The 17,236-nt window shown below is 42.1% G+C and overlaps 1 protein-coding gene across 9 annotated transcripts in view; it reads left to right on the forward strand.

The window, feature by feature from the left end:
• Ttll5 (tubulin tyrosine ligase like 5) overlaps nt 1–17,236 on the forward strand; it is a 248,791-nt gene that overhangs the window by 40,625 nt on the left and 190,930 nt on the right. For all 9 annotated transcript variants that reach the window (XM_060387889.1, XM_060387885.1, XM_060387882.1 and 6 more), the window contains exons 10-12: nt 7,301–7,402; nt 9,632–9,723; nt 10,710–10,817. In XM_060387889.1, the coding sequence (XP_060243872.1) occupies nt 7,301–7,402; nt 9,632–9,723; nt 10,710–10,817 (302 nt within the window). The remainder of the gene's footprint in view (nt 1–7,300; nt 7,403–9,631; nt 9,724–10,709; nt 10,818–17,236) is intronic.

Genomic DNA, 17,236 nt, shown 5'->3' on the forward strand with positions numbered 1-17,236 from the left:
TGCAGAAAAGACCCCAAATCATTTTGTAATGCCTTTCTTTCCTCCCCCACCTTCAGGCCCTTCAGCAGTAGCCTTGCTTGCTAATTAACACTGGCTCCGGGGGGATATTTACCTTTTCTGTGCTGGATTCCTGTGGTTTTGAAAGAATTCAGGTACTTGCGGATTGCCAAGGAATTCACATTACCTCACAGGCTGCACACTGTCCAGAATCTGCCACAGCAGCAAGTGGGGGAAGAGACACCAGCAACGGGGAGAAGCCCTTTCTAGCCTCACTGTCACTCTCCCTGGCAGGCCCTTGCTGTTTGTGAAGTTTGAGTCATTTCTGGCTCTAAGGACAGAGGATCAGGCTGGTAATCCTCTCCCAGACTCTCTGCAGGGCGCTGCCCAGTCACTACAGCGTTTTGGCAGCTTCCCTGCTGCAGCTGGTTGACAGCAGATCAGAGCTCTTGGGCCTCTTGTTCTCTTCCATAAGATTTTTCTAGGTCAGGCCAGGATGAAACCCAGTGGTTTATGGCAAGGGTGCCTGAGGTGAAGTCTCATTGCCAGGTCTCTCTGCTCAGGACAGCTAGCTATACATGTGAAGGATAACTCCTGTGCTACCACAGCAATCTCCTTTCTTTGTGCATTTGTTCTGAATGTAGAAAACATATCTACCAAATTGAGTACTTAACCCTTCTACATCTAGGCTCTATGACTCTGATTGACCATAAGAATATATGTTTGTACATGGGAGGAGAGTTCGTAAGATCTCACTGACTTTGTGCTTGTTTCCCCCTTTTGCTTCTATAGTAGTAAAGGTCTTGAAACAAGCAGTTGAGGTGCACGTTCTAGTAGTTTTTGTAAGTACCCACCGCAGATACCTCTTGATTTATCATTGAGTTATATTCCAACATAGCGATCATTACTTTGTTATCATTTAGGAGTCTTGATAGCTTTTTCACTTTTCTTTTCTTTAGTCAGTTAAAAGAATTAAAAGGCAGGAAAAACAAACAAACAGAAAACCCCACCTCAAAATTTCAAGTGCAACAAGTAGCAGCAGGGAAAACCTCAGACACAGTTCACAGAATCAGCCAGTAAAGAAAGGCTTTTATTAGGCTAGGAAGCACACAGAAAGGCTCATGCAGAGAAAGACCCTGCCCAGCAGAATAGAGACTTGGGAAGCCAAAGCCTGGTCTCCGCTCAGTGGCTAGGGCCTTTAAGGGCCTTTTAGGGGTCTTCCTCCCTGAATTTAGGGTTGGTCAGTTTGAACAAAGAGAGATCCACAATCTTGTGGTAAACATGTCCTGATCTGGCCTTGAACTTGTAGGACTTTGAACTTGTTAAACTGGTCCACAGATTGTGTGGAGGGAAAGGCTGCAGGGCTTTAGGCCTTTGTGTTTGGTCAGAAATATGAGGAATAAGCTGAAGTTGGCAATCATTGTTTCCTAGTCATGCCCCCTCTTCCTGTTTGTCTGCCTACCAAGGAATTGTTTAGCTTACTTCTTCAGTTGAAAATGCATTTTAAAAAGGTTTTATTATTAGTTTTAGTTTCTTTTGCACAGATGTGTTTTACTTGTGTGTGTGTAGTGCATATGCAGTACATATGTACATGGCTGGAGGATGCCAGAAGAAAAATTCTTGGCTTACAGTGGTTGTGAAATGTGCCAAATGGATGCTGAGAACTGAACCCAGGACCCCTGGAAAAGAACAGCTAGTGCTCTTAATTGCTGAGCTCTTAATCTCTTCAGCACTCTAAAATGCATTTAACACTCCTCACCTACCAGAAATGTTAGCAGTATGGTTTACTGTTGCCTATCCGTTGTTACCCTCCTGGTGGTGTGGGTAGAACTGGCTACCGCTTGCTGTCGTGCTAAGGATTACAAGATAAGTACCCATGTGTTTTGCTAGTGTGGGAAAAGATCAACAGTCCGAACTTCAGGTGGGATTGCTTTAGAATGAAGATTGTTCTTAAACCATGGTAAGGTGGAAAACTTGTGAATGGAAGCCTGTTGTATGTCTGACCATGGGAGCCTTTTCTTCACATCACACACTTGCGATGCAGAGAAGTTGTGGCTGCTGTCCTGCTTCCAAGTGAGAAACATCAGCAAACAGAAAGTGTTCTTCTTAGGACTTCATTTTCAAAATAGAGATAATCTATATTTGTTTTCAGGTTGATTCAAAAATGGGCATATAGTTCTTTCACTATCAGTGAACTGTAAAATAAAGAGTTCAAAGTTTAAATTATCTGCAAAAGAAGATCTTCATTTCTTTTTTATCGGCATAAATGTCAAGGCTATAAGATTCTGTTGTGTGGGCTTTTTAATTTTTTTTTTCTTGTTTTTGTTTTCTCGAGACAGGGTTTCTCTATGTAGCCCTGGCTGTCCTGGAACTCACTCTGTAGACCAGGCTGGCCTTAGACTGAGAGATCTGCCTGCCTCTGCCTCCCAAGTGCTGGGATTAAAGGTGTGAGCTTGCCTGCTTTTTAAAATCTTAATTAAAAAAATCCATCATCTATCTGTCTGTTTCTATGCACAATGAACACGTGGAAGTCAGAGGACAAGTGTGGGAATTGGCTCTCTTCCTTCCGTGACGGTCTTAGAAATCTCATTCAGATCTTTAGGTATGGTGACAAGCGCCTTTTTCTGTTGAGCCGTTTTGAGGTCCCAGTGTACATCCTTACTTTCTCTCTTTTTGAATAGCACTCACTTTTGTTTTTAATTGAAAATAATTTTTTCACATTGTAAATTTCTGATCACTGCTTTCCCTCCTTTATCTCTTTCCTACCTCCCCACTGATCCAACTCCACTCTTTCTTTCTTTATCTTCAGAAAACAAACAAGCAAATAAATAAATGACTAGTGTTAAATAACAACAATAACAACAAAGAAAGAGCATGAGAGACACACACCAAGCCCATAAAAACACAAAATTGGAAGCCATTATATGTAAGACCAGTAAAAAAAAAAAAAACTCCAAATGAAGCATGTAAACTTCCAAAAATACCATTGAGATCATTTTGTATTGGCCGTGCGCTGGGCATGGGGCCTGCTCTGGAGTGTGTTTATACACCGTGAAACTCCATTGAAGGTCAACTCTTAAATCTTGATCTCCTTAGTAGAGAGGTTCAGGACTTAGTTCATCGTGTGACTTTTAGCTGAGTTACCTAGGAAATACTTGATTCTTCTAGCTTATTAGTAGAGAAATTGTATTGAAACTTTCAGGGCTCAGTAGGATGAAGCATGATAGTATGTGAAGGTCTAGTATTATATTGGTTTTCAACCTGTGGGTTACAACCCCTTTGGGGTTGATCAACCCTTTCGCAGGGCCACATATCAGATATTTATATTATGATTCATAACAGTAGCAAAATTACAATTAGGAAGTAGCACCAGAAATAATTTTATGGTCAGGGATCACCACAACATGAACTGTATGAAAGGGTCGCAGTATTAGGAAGGTTGAGAGCCCCTGATCTAATAAAAAGGTCACAAAGCTTCCCAGGGAACACTGAGAGTAGGAAAGTAGCTTTTCTTGGAGCTGTTCAGTGCTCCCAAGTCACCAAAAGTGAAGTGACCAGGTCTTCTGTTGTTCTAAACTTCACAAGAAGCTTACTAATTTCCTGTAAGACTTTGAATTTTGCACTTGTGAAAAAGCTATCTGAGGAGTGTGAAGAGCCACCCTTTAATCTATCCAGAGGCTCCATTAACTGCCAGATTGTCCTGTTAACATTCATTTTAACCAAAGGACCCAATCACGGATGGCATTTTGTTGTCAGGTCTCCTCAGACTCCAGCATTCTGGAGCAGCTCCTCAGTATTTCTGTGGATTCATGACCTCAGCACTTTGGAAAATGACAGGCAGTTTTGCAAATTGTCCTTCAGTTTGTCTGTATTTTCTCATGATTAAACTTTGGTTATTCATTTGGGGTCAAAGTCCCACAGAAGTGATGATAAATTCTCATTTCAGTATATTTGATGGAATGTGCTAATTGTTTAGTGTTTGACTAGCAGTATTACCTGCAAGAGTCCTCCACTGTAAAGTGACTTCTTCCCTCTGTGATTACCAAGAATTATGAGGAGGTAGTTGGAAACCATGTAAACCCTATTCCTTATCTCATTTTTACCAATATCTTTCATATCTATTGATGCTTTTTTGCTTGAGTGAGTTATACAGCAATGACTGCCAGATGATAATTTTTTATTCCTGTCATCCTTTTAGTTATACAGTTTGGCATTTTACTTCAAGGAAAAGTTTTTTATATTATATATTCACTTGTTTATTACTGCAGACTGAAGATTTATATATATATTTTTTAAGGACTCTTTATTATACTCTTTTTATCTTCATGCTCTGTTTGTCCCGGTTGGGCCAATGGGAGCCCCTTCACCCTAGTTTTTGTATCCTTTTAATATGCCTCCATCATTCTTTGAGTATGAAATGTTTCAGGCTCATCTTGTTCTGACCCAGCCCAGGAATCAGCCATATTTCCAAGGAGCATGGGTTACTTGGTAATGGGAATTGCACTCAGAATTGAAGGTTTGGACACTTGCTCCTCTGGGGCTTGCAATAGAGAGACCTAGGAAGCATGTATATGTTTCCCTGTTTTCATATGTATGTCCACATTCATTCTATATCTGTTTATAAGGAAATGGGATTATATTAGCATTTATAATTCTACTTGAAAATTCAAAATATAAAATGGCTTTTGTTGTTTTTTTTTTTTTTTTACAGATTTTTATCTTTCTATTCCAACAAAGAAAAAGCTGTCTCCCATTATCTTATTTTACTCTGTTTTTTTTGAGACAGAGATTCTCTGTGTAGCTCTGGTTGTCATGGAACTCACTGTATAGACCAGGCTGGCTTCAAATTCAGAGATTCACATGCCTCTGCCTCCCAAGTGTTGGGATTAAAGGTGTGTGACACCAACACTGGGCTTTAACACAATTACTTATTTACTCAGTTCTCATGTTTGTAGCCAATCTCTTGGCCTTATTGGGCTACTCCCAGCTCAGGTGCTCTCCATTCTGTGGATATAACGCCATGGGCAATTGTTCTGCCTAGATAACCCCCTGTACTTCCCAGGCCTTGCTTCTCAGCACATATACTGTCTTCCATGGGGCTGCAAGAAGTTAGCTAGTTAAGTTAAAAGCAAAACCACCAAACCTTTGTAGGTTAACCAGATCATTAGAACTGGACTGGTAGACTAGGTCTGAGATTTGTGTGACTTACTGTCTAGTCAGTAAGAAGACAATGATGATCAGAAGTAAATGTGGCTGTTTAATACAGATTTCATGAGAGCTTTAAGATCTGACTAAATTTGGTCTTCACCCTATATGCTCTCCTTGCATTGTTCTTTGTGCTGAGGGACAGCAGAGTCAGTGCTTTTGCCCTGTCAGGAACACTTGCTATGACACCTCTCTTCACCCTCGATTCTTTTATTTTGTTTCCTAGACCCTGTAGAAGCCTATTCTGTGACATCCATAATACTGTGCATGCTGGGTTTTAGAATCAGATGCTCTGGTGAAAGGTAGATGAGGAAGAAGAAAAATGATTTGTAGAAGTCCACCCTTCTTGAAAAGCTTGTGGCATGCAAACACATGGAACCCCAGTCAGCTCTCTGTGTGCTTCCTTAGGCTTTTCATGTTGACCAGGTTGAGTCAAGTATGCAGAGTTAGACAAGAAGAGACACCTTCCCTGACTAGAACGTTCTTTCCCTCACAAATGATACTTGAGGGAGATGATGACAAGTGATATGTCACCATGAGTTACTGTCAGTTGGAGTTAGGCAGTCTTGGATCTTGCCTGGTCATTCAGAGAGAAATCAGAGTGTCACTCTTCCACCTGCTCTGAGAATCATGCACCATATGAAGACTGGGATGTAAAGGCAAAGTTCATTTGCCACCACGTGATGATGAAGCGTTAAAGGGTAACTTGTAGAAGCTTCTGGAAGCTTTGAGGTCTTTCTCAAGCATAGACACACTGCTTGTCAAGCTCTCCTTAGCCATACATGCCTGGTCAAAATTTTCTCATTATCCACATCCGTTTTCCTGGCCTCATGTTTGTTTATTTTAGTTTCTTGGGTTTGTTTTTTTCTTTGGCTCTTGTATATTTCTGGTACAGGGAATTAGGGAGTGGAGATGGTTGGATGGGTAAAAAGAAATAGAGAAGAGGAAAAATTTTAAATGCTGACCTTTAATGCGGTAAAAATCATATTGACTTCAGAGTCTGGGTAAGCATATGTAAACCATTTGTAAATCATATGAAAATAAACTTGTGGCCTTCTAGGTTTTTTTCACACGCTTGGATATGTGTTTTGGGAAAATACTTACAGGCCGGGTGATACGGCACTAGCAGTGAGTAGCAGGGCTTGGTGTTCTCTGTCACCATTGTCTTGAGAGGCCTTTTTTGTGCCGAGCACTGCTGGGCAGTTTTCTCTTTCCCTGCTTGCTGCCTGCAGAGGTGCATTGTTTTATGCTTTGGTCTTCTCCTGACAGTAGTCCAGCACATCAGGCTGCTACCCTATTTGCTGTGGGCTCCATGTGAAATCCTTCTGTCTTTCCCTCTCATTCCAAATTCAGAAGGTCTTCTGTGCTGAGCAGTAGCTGTGCTGTGTTTCCTCTCATCAGTGCTTTATGGTCCTTCCTGAGCCATTTTGAATAAGTGCTGTCCCTCTCTGACTGTGTTCAGGTCTGCACGTCACTGTGCTGAACCATTTTTCCTTCTTCCTTTCTCTTGTAGATTGTTGTTCCAGTCACTGTGTGGACCCTAAGTAGGTGTTCCTTGAAGCTTTATAGCTCTAGCTTCCTACCTATAGTTTCCCAGCTTGTGAATTACTGTATTTTGAATTTTCATCCTTCCTATTTATAGAAGATATAAGAGAAGCAGCATCTAAGAGTGGTTAAGCCATGAATTTTTATTTTTTTTTTGAAACAGGGTCTCACTGCAGCCCTGCCTAACCTAACCTGGAACTCGCTATGTAGACTAGGCAGATTGTTGCCTCCTGTGTGCTGGGATTAAAGGTGTTTTTCACCATACTTGGCCAAGTTATTCACTCTTTATGGGTCATACTTAGTTTTATATCTATTTAAAATTTAGCTGTAATAAGGATCTACTTCCTAGTTGCTTTTAGGATTGAATTATGTGTGACAATGTGTAGAAAACACTTCTCACAACAGTTGTTGCTTAGCAGAGATCAATATTCATTAGATAATATTGTCACTCACTCCGTGTAAGATGATAATATTCTCCATGTTATTGCCATTTCTGCAATTTTCAGTTACTCTGAAACTGTTCCTGGCATTTAACCTGTGTTCTTCCTGTCAGGTTTGCAACTGTGCGATATGATCAAGGATCCAAGAACATTCGGAACCAGTTTATGCACCTGACAAACTACAGTGTGAATAAGAAGAGTGGAGACTATGTGAGGTACTGTCTGGGCCTGGGCTAGAAGTCAGCCTCAGATGCGAGTGGTGGAGACATGGAAAGTTAACCTGCTGGACCGGGGCACAGAGTTAGGGATACGTAGGTGATACTGGAAAGTCACCTTTAAAAAATTAGTGTATGTAAATGGGTGTTTTAGTTCTGTGTGTACCATGTGTGTGCCTGGTGTTCCTGGCTGCCAGAAGAGGGTAGCAGATTCTCTGGAACTGGAGTTACTGTAAGGGTCTTGAGAATTGATAACAGGTCCTCTGGAAGAGTGTGAGTTCTCTTAACCACTGAGCCAGCTCCAGCCCCTCAAGTATCAGTTGTAAGGCATTGCTGCTGTTGCTGCTGCTTCTCCATGGTATACCTGGACAGAAGGTCACCTTGTTCTATCAAAGTATGCCTTTGCCTTCCCTACTTGATTTAGGGGTAGAATTTCAGCTTGGAAATTATATCTAAAGCTCAAAATTATTTGTATCCTTTGGTAGCAATCCAATTCCATTTCTGTGAATTTAACCTAAAGGATGTATGTACTAAATCAGTTAATCAGTGTGCATCTTTACTCTGTATCGTTTGATGGAAAAGTACATTGAGACAGTTCATGCATTAGACACCCGATTCAACCAGTCTACTAGCTAAAGCTTGTTATTTCTGCTGAGGAAGGAGAAAAAGACAAGTCCTGAAACTACAAAGCGTAAGATTGGGATAGTCAATTTTTAGGTGTTTCTTCTTTGCTTTGATATATCTTCTTCAGTTTCCTAAAACACACTACTATGATCAAAAAAATAAAAAATAAAAACAAACCAAAAAAGAAAACAAAAAAAAAAAACAAAAAACAAAAAAGCATGGGCTACATCTGAGCAGGGGTTTTAGGTTATATCCATGCATGGTTCTTTGTTGGAGAAAAAGTCTCATAGAAGACCCCTGGGCCCTGATATATTTGGTCCTTGTAGAGGACCAAATCAGTATCCAAGTTGGTTCCCTAGTATGGGGGACAAGGATTATTTCTGACATGAACTCAGTAACTGGCTCATTGATCTCCCCTCCTCCCCTGAGGGAGGAGCAGCCTTGCTAGGCCACAGATAAGGACACTGCAGCCAGTCCTGAAGATACCTGATAAGGACCTCCCCTATCAGTGGACATGGAAAAGGGAGGGAGGAGATGAGGGAGGGAGGGTGGGATTGGGAAGGAAAGAAGGAGGAGGCTACAGCTGGGATACAAGTGAATGACCTGTGATTAAAATAAAATTAAAAAAACAAAACGGAAAAAACCTAAAGAAAGGAATGTGGCCATCTCACAGAAGAACTAAGGGAAGCAGCACCAGTCCAGCTGTGTGGAAATGTTGTTTTTGCTCTGTTTTCTTTCATCCTGATAATTTTGCCAGAAAGTGGAAAAATAGAAAAGAAACCCAAACAGTCACTTTCTATTCACACTAAAAATAAGTTCCCACCAGGCTCAAGGAAGGAAGAAAGAATCTGGAAGTGTTGGATAGTTGCTGAAGGGAAAGAGGTTTCATTGAGTGAACTATGAGCAGCATTTGAATTGCTTAGAGCTGCCATGTTCCTCACGTTAGATGAGCAGTGATATATAACTGGAGGGGGTGTTAAGAACTGGAAGTAAGTGGCAAAGCACAATTCCTGGTTGCAGTATGACATTCGTGGGAGCCTACTCCATTCACCATTTTTGTGGCAATGGGATGCCTAAGGGCTCTTGCTGTCAATCCAGTGCCTTGTGTCATCAGTAGTACTTGAGAAGTTTGGAAAAATAGCTGAAACAACCAGAGGCAGGAGGCTTGCTCAGTGTGTCAAAGCAAGTCTGTGTGGTTAGCTCCTTAAAAGTCAATAGTAAGTTAGCTTATTAACCTATCCCAGCTCAGTTCTGGTCTGAATGGTATTTGAGGTTGTTTGCTGGCCTCACATAACACTCGTCCCAAAGACTAGATGTGTTAGGTGCCATTGTTATTTACTATAACCATTCTTAAACTCGCTCATGTTTTCCTGCCTTTCTTCCCTCATTCTTGGTGTGGAAGAATTAGCTCCCTTCATTACCCTCTTCATAAAAGCAAACTCTCTGCATTTGCCTTTCCTCGTAAGAAATTATAGAAAGGATGTCTTACAGAAGAACCAAGGAAACCAGGTCGAAATCCACAAAGTGAATGTTTTTCTAAAATACCCACAGCACAGAGAAAGGCAGGCCTTTTGGCGTATGTAGCCTCAATTTCTTTCTTTTTAGTTGTGATGATCCAGAAGTAGAAGATTATGGGAACAAGTGGAGCATGAGTGCCATGCTTAGGTACCTGAAACAAGAAGGCAAGGATACAACTGGTGAGTATCAGACCTTTTCCTTTTAGATTCTACTTAAATTTTTTTTCTATTATTTACGTTTTGTGTGTGTGTGTGTGTGTGTGTGAGAGAGAGAGAGAGAGAGAGAGAGAGAGGAAGAGAGAGGTAGACTCTGTGTGTATCCATGCAGGTACTTGTAGAGGCCAGAAGAAGGTCTCAGATCCTCTGGAGCTGGAATTACAGGAGGTTGTGAACAGCTCTACATGGGTGCTGGGAACCAAATGCAGGCACCCTGCAAAAGCAGCAAGTGCTCTTAAGCTCGGAGCCATCTCTCCAGCCTTTTGTACTGTTATTATACTATTGTTTCTCACCCGGGCCTCCTGATGATGACGCTGAGAAGCCTTGTGGGTGACTGTTCTCGTTCTTTTTTTCTATGGTTTACAGTGGAGAACAGACCTCCCACAACCCCACCACACCCCAAATTCCTGTTCTTGTTTCTGGTTTGGAAAGTATCACTTTTCTCTTTAGTCCTCAGTGAATTTGTCTTTCTTGAATGTTGTACCGCTAAGATACTGTGATATTGTATAAACCACATTGCCTATCTATATTACCTCTGAGCTCAAAACTTTCTCTGTTGAACTCACTCATTCTTGTTGACGAGTTGGAGAATGTAGAGTAGAATTTGAGTACGGGGCTTGGAGAGAAAAAAGATCGCTTGGTGAGCCTTTAGCAGCTTGGGAAGCAGTGTGCAAGCAGACTCTGTTTGTGCTCAGGGTAGGGGTGCTAGGAGAGGGAGAAGGAAGAGAAGGCTCATTCTGCAGTCTGTGCCTTCTGTCACGGGCCGTCTGCACCCATGTCTGTCTACGCATGGCATGGTGGCCCTGTAGCACCTATTCTGAAGGACACCATTTAGATGCTCTTTGAATGAGCACACATGCTTTTATAATTGCACTGTGGCCTGGAATCTGCTCCTGCTAATGTGTGCTTTGTAGTGTTTCTGTTTTCATTACAAAAGATTGTTTTTGCAGCATTGATGGCCCATGTGGAAGACCTGATCATTAAGACAATAATCTCTGCTGAACTAGCTATCGCCACTGCCTGTAAAACCTTTGTTCCACACCGCAGCAGTTGTTTTGGTAAGGAGCTCCCAGATGCCTGGGTTTTGTGAGGAGGGTCTTGGGAACCTTGCATAGTGGGGCTTAGTGATTCTATAAGAGTCAGGGGCACATCCTGGCTTTGCTTTCTTAAGCTCACAGCAAATCCTACCAAGAGGCCAGTGGTAAATTTTCATTGGAATCTCTGGAGGAGTAACTCACTTTCTGTGTGGGGGACAGGGATTGAAGCTGAAGGATAGGTCTCTCTGTCAGAGTACACTCAGAAAAAGTCTGCAGTAGGCTGTACAGGAATCCAGCTCTAACAAATATATTCCAGAACTCTCTCTGGCAGCCAGACTGGGAACAGATCCAAGAAGCTCTGGCTGTACCAGGGTGTGCTTTCTCCCATTTTCCGATGACTCCTCCTTTTTGTTTTATTCTTCTTCCTAGTGGGTTCTCCCCCTCCTCCTTTCTCCTGCTTGTTTCCCCCCTCCTCCTCCTCCTCTCTTCTCCTTCACTTTCTATCTTAACTGTACAGAGAGAGTGTAACGAGCAGTTCACAACCCGGATCAAAAAGCCTGTGATCTCCTGACCCACTAGCTGCGTCTGTCAAACCAACATTGCTGTGTGCATCTGCTTTCTCCATGGATAGGAACTTAGTACTAATTGCCAGCATGAGTGTCTCTAAGGCCAGGTCGGCTTTGGGCACATGTCGAATGTTGTTAAAAACAAAACAAAACAAAACAACCCACAGTGTTACTGATACAGCATTGCTGTAACAGTGTTATTGTTATAGCATGGCATGGAGTGATACACACAGTAAGGACAGAAGTGGCGCATCTTACTTAGGGGCTGGAGAGTAGGGAAATAAAGAACATGGTTCATAGAGCTTATACAGACTGATTTTGAAACCCCTTTTGCACCTCTTTCTGGTTGGATGTTTTTCAGGACGTTATCCTAATTCTCATTTTCTAGACTTTAAATGACAGGCATGATGGTATCTCCCTCCTAAGAGGACTGTGAAGATCCAGTAAGGCGATGCAAGAAAAAAAAAAAAAGCGCTTGGCACCATGTCTGGCCCTTAAGCTGTACTTAATAAAAATTATTTTTATTAATTTTGTAATTAGACACTCTAATTCTCGATTTAATGGATTATAGTAGCGTGTATTTGACTGATGCTTAAGTAGGGAACTGTTGAGACCGAATAGAAGATGCAGATAAATCAGGATTTAGAATTACAGAATAAAAGAAAAGGCTGCGGTGTCTTTTTAAAAGCAGATCCCGTGGAAGGGAGGTGCACCAGTGTCCACAGGTTCTGTGTCTACCTGGAGAACCTTGCATTCTGTCACTCCTTTTAGACTCACTCCCCTCTGCTGCTTCTCTAAGGCATTGCTAAGCACAGGGCTCTGTCGTATCACACCACATGCTATTCTGTGCTGCTTTATGATACTCTTCCTGTTGTATGCGTAGACGCTTTCCCCGAAGCATCTGAGTTCATCCTCTTGAATTCTTCATAGTCATTGTATCCGCCTTCCCATTTCATAATGTATATGTCAAATCAGAGCTCTGGGGACCTTTTCTAACCCTTCGCCTTTGTGTGTGTTGAATGTGGCTTGTGGCTGAGCTACCTCCACTTTTCTCATGTTACTCTACTTAGTAGGTCACTGACATCCTTCCAGGTAAAGCCAAGCATCACTTCTCTGCTGGTCTTCTTCCTAACCCTCCTGGTGAGGGCTAGACTCCCACCCTGTAGCTCCAGCACTGTGCTGAGGTCTCTGCAGGGTCTCCTGTACGTCCTCTGGCATCATTTATGTGTGAGTCTCTTCAATGGAGTGGAAGCTCCTTGATGGTGGCCATCACAGTGTCACTATTGGCTTTGTCCCTCTGATGCACAGCAGCAGCTTTTGCTCACAGAGAATGTTGGGAAATGTTTGTTGAATGAATGCTTGGTGCTTGTTTTCATTGCTTCTTTCATTTCATTCCTGGCAGTAAAGTTTCTGATTTGGTAAGGCCTGCAACTCATAGAATTGTCGAAGTCTTTTTGAGGATGGGGGTGGGAGCTAACTGAATGGGACTCCTATTGTTGAAACCTTTCAAGATTAAATATGTTTCCTTTCTGTTTCTGTTTGCCTATGTTGGTAGATTTCTCATGGCCCTTGATATTAAAAAACAAAAACAAAAACAAAAACAAAAAAAAACAAAAAAAAAAAACAGTTTTGTTCTAAGTAGCTAATTCTGAAGGCTTTTCTGTTTGTTTTTGTTTTTTTTTTTCTTGTCTCACTCTGTCACCTGATTGCTTGTTGGAAGCTTAGGAATGGGTTCTCAGAACTCATTGTGAAAGGGCAGCAGCTCTCCCTGACTCAGGGACGTATCCCAAGGCCCATCAGCCAGGGTCTCATCTCCCTTCCCTGCCTGGGTCCTGCTCCAATAAACTCAGGGCATCTGGAGTTTTTTAAGTTGTTGACTGTCTCTTTGGCTTTTGTGGTTCTGATTCCACTTCCTGTCAGCCCTGGGATTCTGTGTGCTTCATTAACCGCCCCTCCCCCCCGTGAGATACGATTTTGTATATTTGAGTGTGTTTGTGTGGGTCTCTTTGCCTCTCTGTCTGACTCTTATTCTCCCCTGGGGTTTGTGTAATAAGGAGTAAGCTTTGTATGTGTGTCACAGTAAACAGGAATTGAGAGCTTCCTGGAAGTTTTGGCTCAAACGAGCATTCATACTTTTAGGGGAAACGAAGAATGTAGAGATGGGGTTCCCTATATGCTTTTGGTGGTAATTAATGGCCTCCCACTTACAGACTACTGCCAGGAGCATTCTGTTATTGGAGTCTCTGTCCTGTGATTTCTCCCCACTTTACCACCTGAACTGTTTCCAGGTCCCTTCAGCACTCCCAGTCAGTGCTTTATTTACACATGTGACTCTTTTCCAGTTCTGGCTGTGTACTGAGCAGAGATTAATGTCACAGCAGTGCGTTACTGTCAACAGTTTGTCTCCTCAAAATCAATTTGCCCTAGGATGCTGCTCTGTTCATGTGCCTGAACTGTGTTATTACTACCTATATATCAACTGTGATGGGCAGTCTGAAACTTAGCCATTTGATGCTATTTTATAAACTCGTATACCCAGAAGGGCCTTACTGAGTGATTTGTCACGATATAGAAATAGAGACCCTGATAAAGTAGCTGTTGTCTCAGGTTCTAGAGCTAGTGAGTGAAAGAACTTGGATGAAAGAGACTCAGCCTGAAAAACAGGGGCCTCAGAGGATGAGTCTTGGCAATCTCCCATCTTGATCATAGGACTTCAATTATATGATTTTTGGATGCCTCTCCTAATAAAACATGTTTCTAACAGTCAAATTGTACTAATTTCCAAGATTGTGAAAATGTGGGACAATGTGAACTAATATGCTTCAATGACAACTCTTTAAATATGCTAAGGAAATTGGCACTGTGAAATTACTGACTATGAGAACAACTTTTTTTTGACCATTTGAAGAAAAACAGCCAAAACCAACAGGATGTTAGCTGTCTTTCAAAGATGTTGCTGCTGACAGTGGTTTAATCTTTTGTTTGTGAGAATGGCTGAAGCGATGGGCCCTGATCCTCATCCTCTCCAGTGTGGGATCATGTGGACCAGACACTGAACTGACTAGCTTAGTCTTGTTTTGACCAGGGACCAATGTCATGCCTGCCGAGAAACAAGTATGCTCAGGACACCTCTCTTGAGTGAAATCTGGTCTAGTTTTCTGTTACCTCTGCTCTTGACCATTTTCCAGGGTAAGGCCATGTTCTTTAAAAGGAAGGTGTCCATAAATGATTGTCAGAGGAATGGAAGAAGGTAGCATGCTTTCTCCATTATGCAAATCTCCTCACCAACAGTAAAAGAATGGAAGGCAGGGGCAGTTTTCAAGGTAAGCCCCTCTTGAGTTTATCCCTTGCTCCAGTATAGATGGGGAGGGACATTTATGGTAGAAGGGACTTAGGTGCTAAGAGGCTATTGTTTTTCTTCAGCAGTGTTGTTGGTACTTACTACTAACCATATGTCATAAACCCTTGGTTTATGACAAGGGAAAGAGTCCGCAAGCTTAAAGAAGTTGTCTTGGGTCCTGTGGCTAATAAATGGCCAGGCCAAGTTTGAGGCCAGATATCTAGCCCTTTCTCCACCCACATAAAGACAACTCTGATGAGTCCACTCCTTTTGGCGTGCCTCACATCCTAGATTCTCCTGTGCTCTCCTGTAACTAGATCTCAGGAACAATGACATCATCTTTTCTAGCAGGCTTGGAAAAGAACAGTATTTCTGCCGAGACTACAGTGCTCAGTTCTAGATAGTCCTTTTGGACCTACCATAATAGGCAGTAGTTAGATGCCAGAGTGATTTCAGGGCAGAGGTAAAAAGTCAGCACTGGGCTCTTTCTGCTTAACTCAGGTCATTTTCCTGTGTGATCTTGCTCTACTTTTTCCCAGAATTCTCTTTGGACCCATTATAAATACTTTAGTTTTGCTTTTAAACTCAAGTCCCATGCTGAGGTAAAAAGCATTTCCATTACAGAAAGGATTTCGGTGACAGTGGGCACGGCCCAGTGCCAGCACTTCCCATTGCCTGGACTGTAGCTTCAGCTGGGTTCTGATTTCTGGGAGGGCTTAGTACATTGTCTCCAATGCCAGTGGTGTGGTGTGTTCAGTGATCTCTTAGGTCTTCGTGAGACGGTTTTTTCCGCTTATTCTGCCCCCACCCCACTTTCAGAAGTCATCTTTTATCAGAGTTTTCCCTGAATGTGTCTTTAATAAGTTTTTCTTAACGAGACATTTCTGTTTATTTTTGGCAGGTGGTTCTTCTGTCACTGTTATGCCAGCTCTTCTCTTTGCAGTAAACTAAATAAATTTATTTTCTTTCTTAAAAAAAAATGAATTCTTGTTATTTTTATTGTGACTGATAGCTTTGTCATGCCTGTGTAGGTAGGCCAGTAGAGAGCAGTTGTTCATTTTTTTACTTATACACAATCCTACCTCATGGGGGGTATCCTAATTATTTGTGTGTATGTGTGTCCATTTGTGTTTATGTGTGTACACATGTGTGCAAAACCCAGATGTCAGTGTCTTGTGCCTTCCTTAGTTGCTGTCTACTTTGCCTTTTGTTATAATTTTTTTTAAGATTTATTTCTTTGTTACATATACAGTGTTCTGCCTTCATGTATGCCTGCACGCCAGAAGAGGGCACCAGATCTTGTTGTAGATGGTTGTGAGCCATCATGTGGTTGCTGGGAATTGAACTCAGGACCTTTGGAAGAGCAGCCCGTACTTATAACCTCTGAGCCATCTCTCCAGCACCATATTATTATAATTTTTGAACAAGGTCTTTCGCTGAACCTGGAGTTCACTGCCTTAGCTGGCTGGAAAGCCCCAGATACCCTTCCATCTCTGCCTCTCCAGTACAGGGCTCAAGGTGCTGGCTGCCATTCCCATCTTTTTATGTGTGTTCTGGGGGTCTGAACTCAAACTCTTGGCAAGCATTTTAACTGAACTACTCCTCCCCCCCCCCCCCCCCCGTTAATACATGCCCTAAATGTTTTACTTCTGGAGTAGATTATTTCTGCCTTAGGTTTCTATTGCTGTGATAAATATCATTACCAAAAGCAACCCGGGAAAGAAAGTGTTCATTTACCTTATACCTCCACATCCCAACATTTAAGGTGGTCAGATCAAGAACTGAAGCAGAAGCCGTGAAGGAACATTACTTACTGGCTTGTTCCTGTTGTCCTGCCCAGCCTGCCTACCTGCCCAGGTGCCACTACCCTTACATCAATTGTCAGTAAAGAAAATACACCACTGGCATGCCAACAGACCAGTCTTTTGAGGGGACATTTTTTTCTTTTCTTTATTCTTTTTTTTAAGATTTATTTATTATTTTATATGATATTCTGTCTGCATATATGCCTGCATACCAGAAAAGGGCACCAGATCTCATTATGTGATGGTTGTCAACCACCATGTGGTTGCTAGGGATTGAACTCAGGACCTTTGGAACAACAGCCAGTGCTTGTAACCTCTGAGCCATCTCTCCAGCTCTGAGGGGACATTTTCTATATTGAGGTTCTCGCTTTCAAAATGACTTATGCTAGTGTGTTGGTAAACACACTAGTTTGTTTGATCCAAAATGATGAATGAGATGTGGCCCCTGCCTTCCTGAGAAGGGTACAGATATGAAGTGCTAAAGGACGGTTCATGTAGTAGAACGACCATAATGCTCTTGGACTATCCACGTGTCACCACCAGTTTGCCTAGAGGAGCCAGGGAAATACACCCTAATAGAAGGAATATGATATGCAGACTATAGAATATTAATTAGTACAGGATCTGGCTTTTTTTCTTTTCCTCCTAGACAGAAGCTCACTTTTCCCTCTTCTTGACAGCTAGGGAAATGGGTCAGGAAGTAAGAGCTAGATGGAGTAGTAAATGGCT

Source organism: Meriones unguiculatus, chromosome 7, assembly GCF_030254825.1.
Source record: "Meriones unguiculatus strain TT.TT164.6M chromosome 7, Bangor_MerUng_6.1, whole genome shotgun sequence".
NCBI lineage: Eukaryota > Metazoa > Chordata > Mammalia > Rodentia > Muridae > Meriones > Meriones unguiculatus.